Source organism: Leopardus geoffroyi, chromosome D3 (assembly GCF_018350155.1).
Source record: "Leopardus geoffroyi isolate Oge1 chromosome D3, O.geoffroyi_Oge1_pat1.0, whole genome shotgun sequence".
Lineage (NCBI taxonomy): Eukaryota > Metazoa > Chordata > Mammalia > Carnivora > Felidae > Leopardus > Leopardus geoffroyi.
The window spans coordinates 18,358,657-18,376,292 of record NC_059339.1 but is presented as its reverse complement, the minus strand read 5'-3'; the positions used below and the strand labels follow the sequence as shown (position 1 = coordinate 18,376,292).

General features: G+C 55.0%; 1 protein-coding gene across 6 annotated transcripts in view; it reads right to left on the bottom strand.

Moving 5' to 3' along the window:
* Window positions 1–3,871: 3,871 nt before the first annotated feature.
* The window catches only part of ACACB (acetyl-CoA carboxylase beta), a 112,891-nt gene continuing 99,126 nt past the window's right edge, over window positions 3,872–17,636 (bottom strand). For 3 of the 6 annotated variants that reach the window (XM_045459122.1, XM_045459123.1, XM_045459124.1), the window contains 12 exons: window positions 17,175–17,285; window positions 16,168–16,311; window positions 15,180–15,300; window positions 13,438–13,534; window positions 11,787–11,883; window positions 11,108–11,243; window positions 10,097–10,274; window positions 8,453–8,565; window positions 7,337–7,491; window positions 6,491–6,661; window positions 6,245–6,381; window positions 3,872–5,572 (listed from right to left, as the gene is read on the bottom strand). In XM_045459122.1, coding sequence (XP_045315078.1) covers window positions 5,446–5,572; window positions 6,245–6,381; window positions 6,491–6,661; window positions 7,337–7,491; window positions 8,453–8,565; window positions 10,097–10,274; window positions 11,108–11,243; window positions 11,787–11,883; window positions 13,438–13,534; window positions 15,180–15,300; window positions 16,168–16,311; window positions 17,175–17,285 — 1,587 coding nt within the window. In that variant the 3' untranslated portion in view covers window positions 3,872–5,445. The other 3 variants (XM_045459125.1, XM_045459127.1, XR_006707805.1) reach the window with 3 other exon arrangements.

Genomic DNA, 17,636 nt, shown 5'->3' with positions numbered 1-17,636 from the left:
ACTTCCAGGCTTGATCCGGAAGGATCGCTCCCGTGAAAATGAACAAAAAAAGCCATTTCGAGTGTCGGCGAGGTTATGGGGAAACCAGAGCCCGGGCGCGCTGTTGGTGGGAATGTAAAAGGGCGTAGCCCCAACGGGAAACGGTCTGGCGTTTTCTCACCAAGTGCAGCACAGAACTGCCGTCTGGTCCAGCAATTCCACGTGTGGGCATGTGCTCCGCAAGGACCCGGAAGGGGGGACTCGAAGATGTATCTGCACGCCCACGCTCATGGCGGCGCTATTCACGAAAGCCAAAAGGTGGGAGCAACAGAAGTGACCACGGACGGATGAGTGGATAAGCGGAACGTGGGTGCCACGGTCTGAAAGGCTGTGTGCCGCGGCCCCCTCCCCGCCATGCGTATGCTGAAATCCTAACGCAGATACGATGGCATCAGCAGGTGGGGGCCTCTCGGACGTACGTAGATCATGAGGGTGGCCTCTTCAAGAATGGGATTAATGCTCTTACGAGAAGCCCAAAGACGTCCCTTCTGCCACGTGAGGACACAGAGAGAAGTTTGCGCCCCAGAAGAGGCATGGTGTCACCCTGATCTTGGACTTCCAGCCCGTAGAACTGTAAGCAATGAATTTCTGTTATTTATAAGCTCCACACCCTCCTCCCCAGCCTGTGGTATTTTGTGACAGCAGCTGGAGCAGAGTAAGACAACAGTATATATATATATATATATATATATATATATATATATATATATTCAATGGAATGTTATCCGGCCTTAAAAAGAAGGGAGTTCTGACACCTGCTACAACATGGATGAAACCTTGCGGACGTGGTGCTGAGTGAAAGAAGCCAGACGCAAAAAGACCAGCACTGGATGCTTCCACTTGTATGAGGGACCTCGAGTAGGCACATGCATACAGACAGAAAGCAGCTGGTGGTTGCCAGGGCTGGCGGGAGGGGGAAATGGGGGTGTTTGAGGGGTAAGAAGTCTCCGTTTGAGATGATAATGTTGTAGAGACGGACGGTGGTGCTGATTTGCCCAACAGCGTGACTGCACGTAATGCCGCCGGGCTGTACATTTCAAAGACGGTTAAAACGGCTAAAATGGTAAATTTTGAGGTGATGTATATTTTACCAAAAGTGGTAAATGGTAAAAAAAAATGAAGAATGAGAAATCCTAGGCTACTGGCCTGTGTTTCCTGTACATGAAGCTGCTCAGAGATATACGAGGGTCAGAGTATCACAAGATACAGATCATCAGGGCAAAGCGGCCTTTTCCTTCACCTTCCAGAAGGGGCCACCCTCTGCCAATAAGACGGCTCTCAGGGCGCCTGAGTGGCTCAGTCGGTTAAGCGTCTGACTTCAGCTCAGGTCACGATCTCGCGGTCCGTGAGTTCGAGCCCCGCGTTGGACTCTGGGCTGATGGCTCAGAGCCTGGAGCCTGCTTCCGATTCTGTGTCTCCCTCTCTCTCTGCCCCTCCCCCGTTCACGCTCTGTCTCTGTCTCAAAAATAAATAAAACGTTAAAAAAAAAATGTTTTAAAAAGACGGCTCTCCAGCATCTCTCCTCAGCTCAGTAGCCAGAGGAATTTAGGGATTTCTAGGTATGTATTTCATTTTCAAGTCCATGTTTCAGATAGATAGATAGATGATAGATAGATAGATAGATAGATACAAATCACACAAAAGAAGCAGCCCAGAGGCTGCAGGACCACAAGCCATGGTCTCCCAACCCACTGGGGAGATGGTCAGGGAGAACTGCCTGGAGGAAGCACCATGTGAGTTGGGTTTTGAGGGGTGAGTAGGAGTCAGCCAGGCAAAGGCCGGAGCGGAAGAGGGTTTCTGGCAGGAGAAACAGTCTGCTCACCTGGCAGTGAACCGACAAGCTTGGTGCCTGGTGATGACAGAGTCCGTGGGAACGATGTGCAGACTGGGTGTGGCTCACGCCAGTCCATGTGGGGTTCAGTAAGAACTCGTCCCAGCGGGTACTTGGAGCAGTGAAGGGGCATTTTGGGGATAGACTATTGGCAGAGAGCCTCGGCCTGGCTCCGGCCATCAGCTGCATGGACAAAACCCAGAAGAAGACAGGTTTGCTCATGCTAGCGGAGTGCACAGGACCCTTTCCTGTGCCTGCTGGCCATCTGGGGACCCTTGCTGCGGTCTTGTGGGTGATCTTCTCTGTTCGGTTCCTATCACAGTGACCCTGAAAGGTGGACCCATCTCCGAAAGAAATAGGACAACAAATGACAACAGACCCTGGGCATTTGACGAGTTGTGGCCATGAATATCCTCTACGGTTAACCCTTTGCAATTTCTAGCTTTGGGGACCCTGGAAAAACAGCTCCCGAGGGCAGGAGTGGGCTGTCTTGCTCACGGCTGTGCCCCCTCACACAGTGTGTGACACATAGTACGTGCTCAATAAATAGTTGACGAAGATAGGCTCGGCACAGACAGAACCGGGCACTGTGAGGCTGGAGATCCCCTCACCAGCCACACGATGGGCCACCTCACCTCAACACAGCTCTGTTCTCAACTCTCTACTCTCGGCTGCAAAGGAGCTCAGGACATGATTTAAAGGTAAAACAAAACAACAACAACAAAAAAAAAACGGTGTTTTGAAACACAAATATCCCCCTAGAGAAGTATACAGATGTCTGCCATTTACTCTGAAATGTGTCCAAATAAGAGGATGGGTTGACAGGTTGAGAGAGGGGCGGATAGATGGATGGACCAGGACAAGCACAGGAAAAGGACCATGATAGCAGCCAGCGCTGAATGGCTGTGCGTCTGCCACAGCGAAGTTGACCTGTTGGCGTTCGGAAATTTTTCATAATAAAGTGTCAGGGGAAAGTGACCTTGGGTTAAAAGGCCAACTGACTTTTGGATTTGGAGAATGAGGTGGGGGAGGCAAAGCAAGAGGCAGAGGTTGGGATGGCCCAAGCAGGGGGGCCAGTTTGGTAGCACCCCGCTTTCGTGATGTGGACAAGCTGTACGTCCAAGGACACGGGGTTCCTTCAAGTGGTTTGGAGGGGGGGTGCATGGTGCTCCAGAATCTGCTGATCCAGGGAGGGAGAGACTCCAGTGAAGGGAGAGGGTAGCTTGTCCCCAGCCGAGGCCTGGCCCTGGAGGGGCCGGGGTCTTGATGGGGATCCGAATGAGGACGTTGGTTGGATCAGCTGGGGTGGGGGCGGGGGAGGGGGTGGTGAGGCGGGGGGGGCTGGTGTAGATGGTGTCCTCACGTGCCAGGACGTAGCCTTTGCAAAGGTTCAGGATTTACGGGACAGCAAAAGGCCTCGCAAGATCGGGTCTGGGTCAGCCTGGGTGCCTGGCCCCCACCTCACCAGCTGTGTGAACTTGGGCACGTCTCTTCTCTCTGAGCTGGAGTTTTCTTGCCTATAAAAGTGAGGAGAGAGTGTAGCATGCACTTGAGAGGCTCTCGAGGGTCACATGGGATGAGGTCACCACCCTGAGCATCCAGTTTGGACCCGAGCTGCCCACCGAGGCCTCTGGCCACACTCAGTGGCACGGTCCCTCCCCTCTTCCCTGGAGGGGGCTGCACTGAGTCCCCGGAAGCAGGGAAAGTACTATCAGCTGATTGCCAATGTGCTGAACTCCGCCCCATCAGCCGGCAGACAGCAGCACGCGGCCATTTTTGAAATCAAGCTGAAAAGACCAAGTCCGCCCGTGACTTCCGGGATACAAACTGTCACAAACTGTCTGACTTCTGGGAGACAAACTCTTATCAGAGCTTTGTCTTCCTGGGATGGGGGCTTGCGCAAGATCTCGGCCAATGGGGCAGGCCGGTGAGCTCCAGGGCAATCACCCAGGCAGGCGGCCTGCCTCTTCTGGTCCAGGTAGTAAGTCAAGGCCAAAGTGCTTCCTTTAAAAAACACTTTATTCCACACATCTCCTGGCGGGATCCCCCACCCACTGCACCTGGGGAGCAGCTCCTTATGGACCTGCCTTTCCCTCCAAAACCAAGGGAGCCTCCCGCACACGGAAACATTCAGTTCCCGAGTCAGCGTGGAGTCCCACGCCCTCCCCGAATCGGCCCCAGGATGGGACAACAGATAACTCCTCTTTCTCCCATCCCTCACTGCCCCCATGACACCTTCATGTGCCAGGTCCGTCACTGGCTGATGGCCAAACTCTGTTTTTTTTTTTTCCACTCAGGCAGTGGAAGCATCCGGGCTGGTGGGGGGCTTCCCTGGGCAGCCTTGTCAGTCTCTGAACCGGCAAGGTTCCTCAGACAAACTTCCCATCCCAGCAGTGGGGGGGGGGGGGGGCAACTGCCCCCATCACCGGCACCCAAGAACTGATGGACGGGGCCGGGAGGATAGCAGGCCCCCGATGCCGTGCGGCCTCCGGAACCCAGTGCTGGAGGGCAGGTCGCAGGGGCCTCCCTGAGCAAATTGGTGTGGCCCTCCTGGTCCAGTCCTTGCAAACCAAGAGCTCTGCCTCTTGGGGCCAGATCCCTGCACAGACATCAAGGCACCAGGTGAGGGGGTGCCGGCAGAGGGGGCCTTCGAGGTGAGTAGTGGCAATCCCCGCAGTGACACTCATGAGCCAGCTGGGCTGTGAGCCCGGTGACCGTCTGCCTTCTGCCTTCGGGTTCCCAACCCGGCCACGAGGCTGCACACAGGGGGCCGGGGGGGCCGTCCTTGTCCTCCTCCCAGGGAAGGGGCCGGCTGGGAGGGCTGGGAGCCACACGGAAGCTGTCTTCAAAGGTCCTGAAATGTGCGGCCAAACAGTTCTGCCCATTTGCTTTCCCTCTTTCGAAAACAGAATCAGCACGGCCTTACCAGCGAGATGTTCCTGGCGCCCCTCTAGGGGCCATGTGGGGAACGACACACCGTTTTATTCTCTTAAAAAACCATTCATGTCCTTTCCCAGGTGACTTGACAGTTTCCGAATAAGCATCATGACAAAAACCAGGCTGTTTCTGCGCTTCCTTCCTCGGCCTACTTACTCTGCCGAACTATGTAAGACGCTTACAATCAGGAGTCGGTCTCAGAGTAGAAAAATACAAAGATTCTGTGATCTGATATAAAACGAGCCCAAGAGGGGCGCCTGGAGCCCGCACACCAGGCACTGGAAAGCAAAAGGAAACTGGGGGGTTTGGATTCAATGTGATTCAGGGATGCAGCAAAAAAAAAAAAAAAATGATGTCTCAAGAGACACCAGAGCCAACTTCCCAGTGATGGAGAGGAAGCTATTTCTGCTCGGAAGGGGCTCTCCTGAGCTTTTTATTGAGGCAGGAGTGAGTGGGAGGCCAGCAGCCCTGCAGAGATGCCTAGGGTTTTGGGGGTTTTGGGGTTTTGAGGGTTTTTTTTTTTTTTTGCTCTTTTCTTTTTAAAAAGCAAACCCCCAAGGTCCTGATGAGGCCTGCGGTAGGCGGGTCAGCGTGGTTTCTTTTGCCCGTGGTCCTGAAAGCGGCTGGGTGGGCCGGGGTCAGGTGGAGGCTGGGCTGTCCATGGTGGACAGGAGGTGAATGACTTCGGCCCGCTCTGCTGAGCTAATGTGCTGGCTCAGGTACACGATGCAGTCCACGGCCACGTCAGGGTTGTCTTGAACCAGGCTGCAGGGGGAGGGGAGAAAAGGGCAGGGGTCATTCCTGCCACTTAGGTCAGGGGGTCCTAGGGCGGTCGCTAAGAATTCCTGTGCAGGGCCATGCCATGTTCCTGGGTGGGTGACAACCCAGGGCTCCCAAGTCTCTTTGTGCCGTGGTCACCGTGGCAGGAGGCGGGGGGGGGGGGGGGGGAGGGGGTGTGGTCCTATACGGCAGGAGGGAATTCTGGGGGTCAGAACACTTGGAAGGACAGTGGACCCTGTCAGTCACTAGCTGTGTGACTGGAGACCCAGTATTTCCCCTAAATTTCAGCTTCATTCCCTAAATGGGGTCCCACATGATCGATGACCCATCTCACAGGGGACCCCATGGGAATGGGGTGAGCAAATCCTTTGGAAAGGCTGGCACCATTGGGAGCCAGCAGCCTACGGCCTAGCAGTTAAGAATGTGGGCTCTCCCAGATGCGCTCTAGCCGTGACCTTGGACCAGCTGTCCTCTATATTCCAGCAAGGAATACAGCCCCCCGAGCCGTGGACCTCGCACGCGAGGCTGAGCTGTGGGCCCGGGGACCATGCAGCGTCATGGAGTCAAGCTGGCGCTCTGGGGTCAGGCGGCTGGCGGTAAATCCGGCGCTCGCCAAGAAGTCCAAGGCATGGGCGGGTGGGCGGGGTGGCCACTTACCGTCTGATAGCCTTGAGGACGGAGTCGCGCTTCAAACACTTGATGTTCTCGCGGATGGTGGAACGCAGGCCGCCCCCGCCCTGCCAGTGCTGTTCCAGCCACTTTACCACCATCTGGTTGTTATCCCACAGGTAGGCCTGGGGGGAAGGGGACAGGCAGCCTCAGAGAGGGACCCCTGAGCAGGCTGGCCCCGGGAGGCACGCACCGACCCACCCACCCACCCGTCCTGTCTCCGCCCAGGCCCACCTTGACGGCCCCCTCCGTCTCCACGAACCACCGACGCAGCATGGACTGGATGTGCACGTGGCTCAGCTCACTGCTGGCCTGCAGGATCTCCTGCTTGACCTGGTCCTCCAGCAGGAGGCGGCGCAGACGCCAGTACAGGAAGGCGCGTGAGGTCTTCCACTCCAAGATGTCCTGCGGACAAGCCCCAGGCCTGAGCCCTCCGAAGGGGCAGGGGCGGGCAGAGATGCAGGGTGCTGCCCGGGGCGGGGCCCTGGGCTAGGTGCAAGCTCCGTGATCATTCCCGTTTTACAGGCGGGGCAGCTGAGGCTCGGAGCGGGGCGGGGGGGGGGGGGGGGGGGGGGGTTGGCGGGGCCAAGATTTCACCGGGACTCTACTCGGGCTTCCCAGAGGCACAGAGAGGCTTAGGCTGGCTGGGAGGGAGCCCCACACACAGGGGTGGCAGGTGAGTGTAGGGTATCTTCTTAGGGGCCGAGCGATGGGGTGGGGCTGGTGAAGGCCAGTGCTGGGCGGGAACAATCCTTCCCAAGTCTGGCCCGTGGTTAGAGACACCCATCATGGAGGTCAGACTGGTGGTTCCCAAACCTTGCTGCCTGTTGGAATCGCTTGGGGATTTGCAGCCATACTTATACGGGGCTCCCACCCCCTGATACTCTGATTTAATTGGTCAGAAGAGCCACCTGGGCACTGGGATTTTTTTTTTTTTTTTTTTTTTTTTTTTTTTTTTTTTTTATCGCTCCCCTAGTGTTTCTAACAGGTAGCTTTCGAGCCCAGATCTGCTCCGGTTGGAAACCAGGTGACCTTAGGATGGGGCATTCATGTGGGGCTCCCACAGCTGCAGGCTCTTACAGAGATGACACCCTTCTCCAGCATGCAGTAGGCCCTGTCGTGGAGGTCGGCGAACAGCACCGCCACCTGGTGGTAGACGGGCAGGAGCAGGTCCTCCCGGGCCTTCAGCTGGCCCTCCAGGTCCTTGCGGTCCTTATCGGAGAGCTCGGACACTCCTGTGGGCAAGGGCACAAACCAGGGTTTGCAGGACAGGCCTGCGCTCTGATTCGGAAGCTGCCCCCAAACCAAGCTGCTTGCATGGTCTCAGAAGTGTGCTTACCATGGCGAGACCGCATTCAGCGTGCAACTCTAAATGCGCCCCCTTCTCGGGAAGAACCACTGTGCTCACGGGCTACGATCACTTACTATTTTCCACACATATTGCAAAATACAATTAAGGGGATATTATGAACAACGCTGGGCCAATTTCACACCTTAGATGAAATGGACAAATTCCTTGAAATATACAAACTATGGAAGCTCTGCCAAGAGGAAACAGATCCCCTGAATAGTCCTACATATAATAAAGATGAATTTGTAGCCAGAAACCTCCTATCAAATGTTTAAAGACATAATGCCAATTCCGACTCAGAAGACAGGAGGGAACACCTCCCAACTCATTCAAGAGATCAGCATTTACCCTGACACGAAACCAAAGAAATTACACACACACACACACACACACACACACACACACACACACTCTAATAAATCTTGTGAAGGGCACAGTTATAAAGGCACTGTCACCCAATATGGACTTTTAAAGAGAATGACATCTAAGGCTACAAGTGAAACAAAACTATCACTCAGACAAAATTGGTAACATACTTCAGGTCGGATGGAAAATTCTAAAGGGACATTTTGCCGTGCAAATTCTCATCGCCCTCACTGGCCCCAAATACTTCCATTGTTATATTTTATGTGTGTTCAGAAATAAATACACTAAGGCGTTAAACATACTTTTTGACGGTAAAGGGCTGACTTTGCTATATGAACATGTTTAACACATCCCCCGATTTTTGGAGCTGTCTTTTGGCACGCTGGCCCTTTGTTTTCACCAGACTAGAACCCCCCGGGAGGGGAGCGGGCTGGGTCTCTCTTGCCCTCTGAGACCTGAGGCGTTTCCACCCCTCTCACCTAGCTGTTCCACGAGCTTCTTATAAACTGGGTCGATCCTCCTCATGGTCTTTATCAGATCTTTCTTTCGGAACTTAATCTCCACTGTTCCCTCCGGCTCCAGAATGCTCGCCCTGAAAAAAGAAGAGGAAGGGGTAGAAGTGTAGGAGATGTCCCCCCACCAAGCTACAGCCAGGAGACATGGGGGTAGAGACAGGAGCGCCAGGAAATCCGGGTGTGAGTTCTTAGATCTTTCACAGACTCACTCTGTGACCTTGGGCAAGTCAGAGGGGACTCTCCGGTCATCTGCTTCTATATCCATAAAATATACAGGGGCTGAGCCAACTTCTTAAGATCACGTTTTCTGAACTCTGGAATGCCCTTTCGGCTCTGAGAGCATAGGCCTCTTCTCCAGAACAGCATAGCCCTCCTGTTCTTCAGCTACAGCCCTTTGTGACTTTCCTAATCTCTGCTCTCCTCGGGCCAGGGTGCTGTTTCTGATCTCCTCCAAGCTCACAAAGGCACAATGAAGAACTCAACGTGGTTCAGTATGAGCTGGCCCTCTCACTCACCCCCCACACTGCCCCCTTCATCCTCTTTTGATCGTTTGGAAGCCCCAAGAAATACTTGATGTAGCTCTGAGCTTCCTGGTGGCCAGAGTGAAAAGGTAATGATGACCCCACTTGAGGCTGCTCATGTCCCGAGTCATCCTGGAGGGCGGACCTCAACAGCCCCCCGTGATGGTCTAGGTGCACTGAAGGCGGGACGGGTGTCGCTCATGTGCACCATATCACAATATCTACCATGATGTCTGGTACATAGTAGGTACTCAATAAATAGTCACTGAATGAATGAATGGGTAACAGACATGGGAAGAGGATGCCGCATGTAGCTTAGAGTCTTCCTTTTTTTTTTTTTTTTTTTAAATTTTTTAACATTTATTCAGTTTTGAGGGACAGAGCGTGAGTGGAGGAGGGGCAGAGAGCAAGGGAGACACAGAATCCGAAGCAGGCTCCGGACTCTGAGCTGTCAGCACAGAGCCCGATGCGGGGCTCGAACTCATGAACTGCGAGATCATGACCTGAGCCAAAGTCGGACGCCCAACCGACTGAGCACCCCAGGCGCCCCAACTTAGAGTCTTCACTTTAAAGTTACTCAAGCACCACGTAGCAAGTACCACTGTCATTATCCTTTCTGTAAACGTTCCTGGAATGAATGAATTCCTCCTTAACAAAGTGCCACAGGTTTCTCTCTCCCGACGAACCAGTAACCTCTCAGGCAAGTATCTGTCAGTCATTTGTTCAGCCAGGATTTCCCAACCACCTGCTAGCGGTCAGGCATTGTGCGAGGCCCTGGCCTATAAAACTGAATAGAGCACAGCCCCTCCAGGAACTCACAGCTTGGGCAGAGACTCAGAGCCCAGGGAGAACTAGAGGACTGGTTATGTTTCCCTTTTTATCCTGGCTGCCAGGAAGCTCAGGTGCCATGAACTCTCCTGATAAAATCCACCTGTGCACTGGATGCTAGTTTCGGACTGGTAAAATTGGAGCCTCTCCATCCTTCAGAACCTCAGAATGCCCTGGCAATTCCTGCCCAGTGGCTCAAAGATGATGGGGCCTCGGGACTGGGGGTGCAGGGAAACGAGGCTGAGGGTCACACACCCACCTGCTCTCCTTGTCTGCGTACGTTTCTATGCACAGGGGGTTGATGGAGGAGTCCACGACCACCCAGGAGCCCCCCCGGAGTTCCCCGTGGGGTGGGATATAGATCAGGACGGGCTGTTTGTACTGCCTGAGGCTGTCCACGATGTAGGCTCCAAACTTTAGCACCTGGTCGTACATGTCTGAAAGCAAAGCAGTTAGTTGCCCGGTGAGGAGGCTTCAGGCCCCAGCGCCTGCCACACGCCAAGCCCCCAGCCGTCGCTGTCCTGGGGAGCCCGAGAAAGCGTGTTCTGCCGGGATGCTTCGCGGCACCGTGGAAAGGGCAGTAGAGGAGGCCGGGTACAGACTGCACCCTTACTGTCCGTGTCACCTTGGCCAGGCCACTCTCCCCTCCCTCACACTGGGGCCTCTCAGTGCCTCCATCTGTAAAAGGAAGCGTAGGGCAATCTCAAGGGTCCCTTCCTTCCAGCTCTGACTCCGGGATGCCCTCACCGGTGACTGCCCCCCGCCCTGTCCTGCTGTTCCTAGCACACGGAACCCTATCTATCCAGCAATAGCACAGATCCTTCCCTCCTGCCCACAGACAGCGTGGTCGTTATTTTCCACCAAGACGAGGCTCTCCGAGTACCAGGCACCTTATGTGGTTAGGCTGCAATAATAAAATTAACCATCATCATGCCAGGAGCTAACACCATGCACCCGTGATCAGCTCATATCAAACCCTCACTTCAGACCTCTCTCAGGTTGGTCTTACTCTTAGCCCCTTCACAGGAGGGAAAGTTCCTGGGGTCGCCCACCCTGCCCTGCCCCTCACAGGGTGACCTCTGGCTAGTCACACTGGGAGCCCTCAGTTCCTCATCTGTGAAATGGGTGGATGTTCCCTGAACTGCTCCCATCCTTGGAGGTTGTAGGGGGGCTCGGCTAAGATGACGCGACAGCGCCACCTGGAGGGGGTTTCCCTGTCCTGGGTGCTGACCCCGCAGCTTTGGGACACCCACAGGAGAGGTGGCTTTACCTTTCATGCCACCGGAGAACCCCCTCCAGTTGGCAAAGATTATCAGGGGCAATCCCTCTCGGTTGAAATCGTTGATGGCCTGGGCCGTCTTGTAGGCTGAGTCTGGGAGCCACACCTGGCCCGCCTGCTGGATTATCTGGAACACAGGGTGGCCTGGATCAGACTCCTCTGTGCAAGACCAGCGAGGGGACATGGGGACAGTCTTCTGAGCCATACGCTAGAGGGCAGGCAATCTGATCTGCGTTGGCACCCACGCCAGAGCCAGGGCTCACAGGGAGGGCCCGAAGCTCACCTGCTGGGGGCCCTGCTTCTGCAGCCCAGGGAGGTTCCTTCTGCCTCATTTGTAGGCTCAAAGGGGTGCCAAGCCAGTCCAGGCCATACCGAGTCCTAGGACCCACCCTCTGACTCCTGAGCTCCTCCCATATGTGCCATGGCCCAGCTAGAGTCAGGGACAGGGACAGGCGCAGAGGGCAGGAGGGATTCCCAGGGACCTGTCACCCCCTGAAGAAGAAAGACAGCGTAGGGCATGTATGCATCCCGCAGAGACAGTGCTGGAGACGGGCGCCCCTGGGGCCAAGGACTCCCCTGAGGCTGGAAGGGCAGGCGTGTGACCGCCCAGGATCCGCTCCGGCTGGCTGAGCCAGCTGAAACCACAGTCCCAAATTCCCAGCCCTCTGACCTTGGCCTCGGAATCCAGGTTGGCAGGGTCTGCAGGCACCACCACCTCCACGGTCCGCGTCTCCACGGCGATCACTCCAACAGGGATCCCCCCTAGCCTGTGAGGTGGAGCAGGGGCGAGCGGGGAGCTGGGCGGCAGCCCCCTTGGATCCGGGGGTAGACGGGTCTGCCCAGCCCCGGCTGACATCCTATGGGCATCCTGGGTACCTGGGCACTAAAGGCTGGGACGCGGGCACGCGTGCAGAAGCGTGCCCAGCTTTTACTCTGGCGGGTTATTTTACTGGAAGGCAAAGAAGCCGTTCCAAAGCGGTAAGAGCCTCCTCGCCAGCCGGCGGGCTGGAAAGGGGCCATCGGCGCCCTTCTTGGGGCAGCAGCCATCGTGGTGACGGGGAGGGTCAGGCCAGGGCAGGAGCGGCGCTCTCCACTAGAACTTTCTGGGACGCTGTGTTCCCCCTGGGCCATCCAGAACAGCAGCCGTGACATGCTACCTCGGGCGGACGCTCAGCACCTGCAACGTGCCAAGTGCAACAGGGGAACGAAATACACCTTCCTCTCTCAAGTCACCGAGATTTGAATTGCTGCACGCGGCCAGCAGCCACCGCACGGGACGGGGCGGGTCTAGGCACCGAGGCGTGTTTGCAAAGGGGTGGCGGATGTGGAGCCTGAAGGAGCTGCGGCTCAGAGGATTCCATGACATTAGTAAGTGTCACCCGCCTGCTACCAGCCAGGCCTGAGCCAGGTGCATCCCTGGGTCCCTCGTGTCTATGAGGCAGGTGGAGAGACAGGCTTTCAATAAAGGAAGGGTTTCCATGTAGAAGAGGGAGATCTCATTGCAGTCTTAAAAAATAAAACACTTAGGGGGGAGGGATGAGCTGTTAGTACTAGGCTTAACATTTAGTATTTTAACACTTATTTATTGCCCGGGAGAAAAGTAACAGCACCAACAAGGACAGGAATAACAGCCGCTGGCACTGACGGAGCACTTAGGGTGTTTTAAGAGCTTGACACATGTCCTCACAGCAGTCCTCTGGGGGCAGGATTCCCATCCCCGTCTTGCAGATGAGGACGTAAAGGCCCAGGGAAAGTGAAGGACCAGAGCCTGGACTTGTAACAACTACCTCGTGCCACGATCTGAATGCTAACTTATAAGGATAATTATAAGGGTCAATTATACGGAAAGGATCCTGCAGGTGGCCAGATGTGTCTAAAATGATGAGGGCTGCACCACTGAGGGGTGAGCTGCTCAGCTCTGAAAGCATCCAAGCGATTAAGCCGTCCACCAGCTCTGCGTAGACAAGAGGGCTCCTGATCGTGGCCCTCGTGGAACAGACCTTGTGGTTTTGAGTGTCTGTGTGGTTTTCTGGTGGGAGCGCCCAGTGCTGTCTTCTGATTCCCAAAGGGGCAGACTCTGGCCCCCAGCAAGCAGATGGCTGAGATGGCCTTTCCTAAGGCCACAGAAAAATCCAGACTTTATGAAGTTCAGCATCCAGAAAACCATCCCCCCAAATTGGTTTTCCTTTCGGAAAGCCCTGAGGCCAAAAGGAAAGTGTTCTTGGGGGTCACCCAGGAGGAAAGGACCCATGGCTAGTGCCTGGGAGTCCCAGTGCCTGGTGAGGCCAGGCGAGTGCAGGCTGCCCCGTTCCCAGGGTTACCTCGCTCTTCCTGTCACCACCGTCTGGGCCCAAGGCGCCATGATTTCCTTGAAACTGCCGTGGTCAAAGAATCCACTCTGCCAGGATCCCTTCAGAGCTGTGGGCAGAAGGGCAGAGGCCAGGCCAAGGGCCTGGGTTGATGAGGGTCCCCATGGTCTGCCTGGTGGGGCAGACAACCTGACCTTCACAGCCCAGACACCTGTTTCTCCAGAAAACCACACAGACCCCGACCCCATTAAAAGAAAGCAAAGCAGGGGCGCCTGGGTGGCTCAGTCGGTTAAGCATCCGACTTCAGCTCAGGTCACGATCTCGCGGTCCGTGAGTTTGAGCCCCACGTCGGGCTCTGGGCTGATGGCTCAGAGCCTGGAGCCTGTTTCCGATTCTGTGTCTCCCTCTCTCTCTGCCCCTCCCCCGTTCATGCTCTGTCTCTCTCTGTCTCAAAAATAAATTAAAAAAAAATAAAAAAAAAAAAAAGAAAGCAAAGCAAAGCAAAACAAAACCCTCCAAAAACACGGTTGCAGAAAATACCCCAAGTCAGGAATTCAGCCCATTTGGAACATCCAACCGTATCAGCTCCTGCCAATGCCAAATGCACGGAGATCCTAATCCCAAGGATCAGCCCAGGAGGCAAAGAGAGCTGACAGGGCCCCTTCAGAAGGTGGGATTTGGGGAAGGGACCACCTGCCCGGGAAACCTCATCCTCAATGTGCCGGCAGTAGCTTAATAACATTTAAATGTTTACTGGGGGGCATCTTCAATTTCAGAGAGAGAGACAGACAGACAGACAGAGGGAGAGGGAGAGAAGAGGGGAGTCGGGGAGGGGTGGGGGAGGAGGGGAAGGGAGATGACTTGGGGAGGGGGAGGGGACAGAATATGATGATGCCAATTGCAGCCGTCCCTTTAAAGGAAGCATTGGCGCCCTGGTGTCCGTGACTCCGGTTTGGCCAAGGAGAAAGGAGCCAGGTGACGCGAGGGTCACAAGCCGCCAGCGAGGGAGGCTGGGTGCCTGAAAACAAAGCAGCCCAACTCCCGTGTCTGCCCGAGGGCTGGCCTGACTAGATGGGGAAAATGGTCAGAAACAAGGTGGACATTTTTTTAGTCAAGATAAAGCCATCCCCCTCAGAGCTCACGGGGAAGAAAGCTCGAGAGAGGCACAAGAGGGGCAAGCAAGCCGCGGGGTATCCTGAGCCGGAAGCGCCCGGCGCACCCCTGACGGGCCCCCCTCCTGCACCACGCAGCTCGACGGGCAGGCGGATCCCTAAAGGCAGCGGCATCTGAAATTCCAGACTCGGGATCATGGTACCGGGGCTAGCTCAGCTTCCCTGGGGTGTTCTGCTCGCTCAGGAGGTAATCAAATACCTGCCGGAGACAAGCTTGCCCCTTTCAGAGAGGGGGTGGGGGGGTGTAGTCTTGTCTTTGAAACCCTGATGTCTGCGTTTTCCTATGTAACCACGGGGCAGCTCGGAGGGAGGCCAGGCCCCCTGTTGCACCTTCCCTGCATCTGCCAGCCCGAGGACCCAGAGCCGGTGCCCACGGCTTCTTTATTAACGACTTAGGAAAAGTATAGAGAAAAGTGCCCCCCACCCCCAGCCTCCACTCCCTCTGCGTTTGATCTCAGGTGTCCCCGTCCGGGATGTGTGGCCAAGGGAGGATCGGGGCTTCTATCAGAGGGCCCCTTCACGCCTTCTTTTCAGAAAAGAAACCCAAGAGCCAGGTCTCCGGCAAAGCACTTAGGGACTCACTTGGGTGAGGCCGTCCCACAAGCAGCCACCGGGGGTCGTAGGGAACCCTGGACGGGAAGAATTCAATTTCTCGGTCAATGGGGTCCGAGGGTGTGGTGATGGGGACTGGACTGCGATTATCCTAGAAGAGAAAACGGCCTCAGTCTTCCGTGCCGGTCAGCCATGCCTGTGATCTGCTTCTCTCCTCCGACCATGATCATGCCTGCCTGCGCCGCAGAACCCTGCCCGAATTAGCCAGTCATCGCCAGCATGAGTGGCGTTTGGTGAGGGCCTGCCAAGGTGCAGGCTCTCAACACCATTGTACTGAATCACCAAGGGAGCTCCCTAGGGTAGGTGCTATTGTTATTCCCATTTCACAGATGAGGAAACTGAGGCCCAGGAAGATGCACAGACTGTCCCAAGGTCTCACTGCTGGCGATGAGGAAGCCGGGAATCGGATCCAGCCCGACTGCAAAGCTTCAGGGTTCTCTATTGTTCAGTGTGACCTCTTTTGATGAGACGCAAGGCCACCCCTTTATAAAGGATCAGCACATAGCATCTTACAATGGCATTAAAATTTTCTTTTAATGTTTACTTAGTTTTGAGAGAGAGGCAGAATGCGAGCAGGGGAGGGGCGGAGAGAGAGGGAGACACAGAATCCGAAACAGGCTCCATCCAGGCTCTGAGCTGTCAGCACAGAGCCCAACGCGGGGCTCCAGCTCACGAACCGTGAGATCACGACCGTGAGCCGAAGTCAGATGCTTAACCAACTGAGCCACCCAGGCGCCCCAGTGGCATTTTTTTTTTTTTTTTTTTTTTTTTTTTTTTAAGCAAAGAAGAGCTAGACAGAGCTGGGTGTCTGAGAGGGAAGGAGGGAGGAGTGAAGAAAAATTAAGCCCAGCCACAAGGGTGGCACTTCCTGGTTCCCAAACTCCCATACCACCCAGCAAGTGAACCTGATGACAAAGTCTTCCAGACTCTACGGTGCAGAGTGGGGGGGATACTGGACCTTTGGCATATAGGACAGCCACTCCAGGATGGTGTACACGCCCTCGAAGTCGTCTGGCACAGTGACGTGGGAGACGCCGTTGTGATGCATGATCTGCACGCCGCCCAGCTGGTTGTTGGAGGTGTAAACCTCTCTGCCCAGGACCTGCTTTGACATGGCAAGGTTAGCAAGGGCCCGCCCGGCTCAGGCCCCTTCCACCTGCTCGGAAGTCATCTCCCTCGGCGGTCCTCAACCCTGGCCGCCCGTGAGAGTTACCCGGGAGTTTTCAAAACTCCCAATGCCCAGGCTGCATCCGGACCAATTACAGCAGAATCTTTTGAGGCTGGGACCCAGGCATCAGTACTTTTTCCTTAAACTTCTAGGTAGTTGGAACTCTGCGGCCCAATTTGAGGACCAGCGATCTAACCGATTACTTGGGTCTTCTCCAAGGCGAAACCCTACCGGGTATTTCTGATTCGGCAGGTTGGCGCCGAGGCCTGGGAATCTGCATTCGTAACAAGTTCCCGGGTGATGCTGCTGCTGGTTCCGGGACCAGACTTGCAGAACTTCAGTGGGATCTTATCAGACATTATCTTACCAAGGCTTTACAGCAACATGGGGTATGTTTTCATACAGTGAAAACAGAATCCCAAACCGCACGCTCACCAGGCGTCATGGAGACAGAAGATGGGACGGAAAGACACCAAAATTTTAGTAGGAGCAAAATTACTTTTTTGGGGGGTGGTCTTTTTCCAATTTTCTACAATATATAATGCCACCTTAATAATTTTTTTTAAAATTTAAACTGTCAGCACACAAGAGTTTTAGCACAAGAGCCTAACACTTAGAAAAAAATTGTTTTGGCTCCTGAGAGACCCAGATGAGTACAAATTGGAAAAACAGCTCCTAGCTCAGTTGGAATGACACTGGTTTCCTACTGAGAAAAGTCCCCCATTGGGAGACAGTGGTTATGTTAAAATGAGTCCTGGCCCCACACGCCCGCCCCCTACAGTCTCCTTTTCGGTCACCTTGTTGAGAGCGCCGGCTCCCGTCAGGATGATGTGCGAATTTTCCACCTGGATCACTCGCTGGCCCAGCCTCACCAAGTAGGCCCCGATCCCAAGGGCTCGGCAGGTCACCTGTGGAGACAGCAGCCCTTTGGAATTCCGGAGGCAGGTGTGGCTCGGGGCGGGAAAGCCCAGGAACCCACTGGGCACACGTGGAGGGTACGATTTGGCCACTGGCGGCCTGGCTGGTGACCAAATGGCACAGGCACAGGCCACTTCTTCGGGCTCACCTAACCTTGGCTTCCGGAAAGAATGTGGTTAATGAAGAAGAGTGTTGTGAGGATAGACAGCAGACACAGAATGTTCTGGTTGTTGCTTCAAACAAGGCATAGCTTATATGTAGTTCTTCTGAGCCATGGTAGCCTCTCACACAGCCACAGGGCATCTGGGAGTGCGTGCAAAACTGGTGATATCTGACTAAGG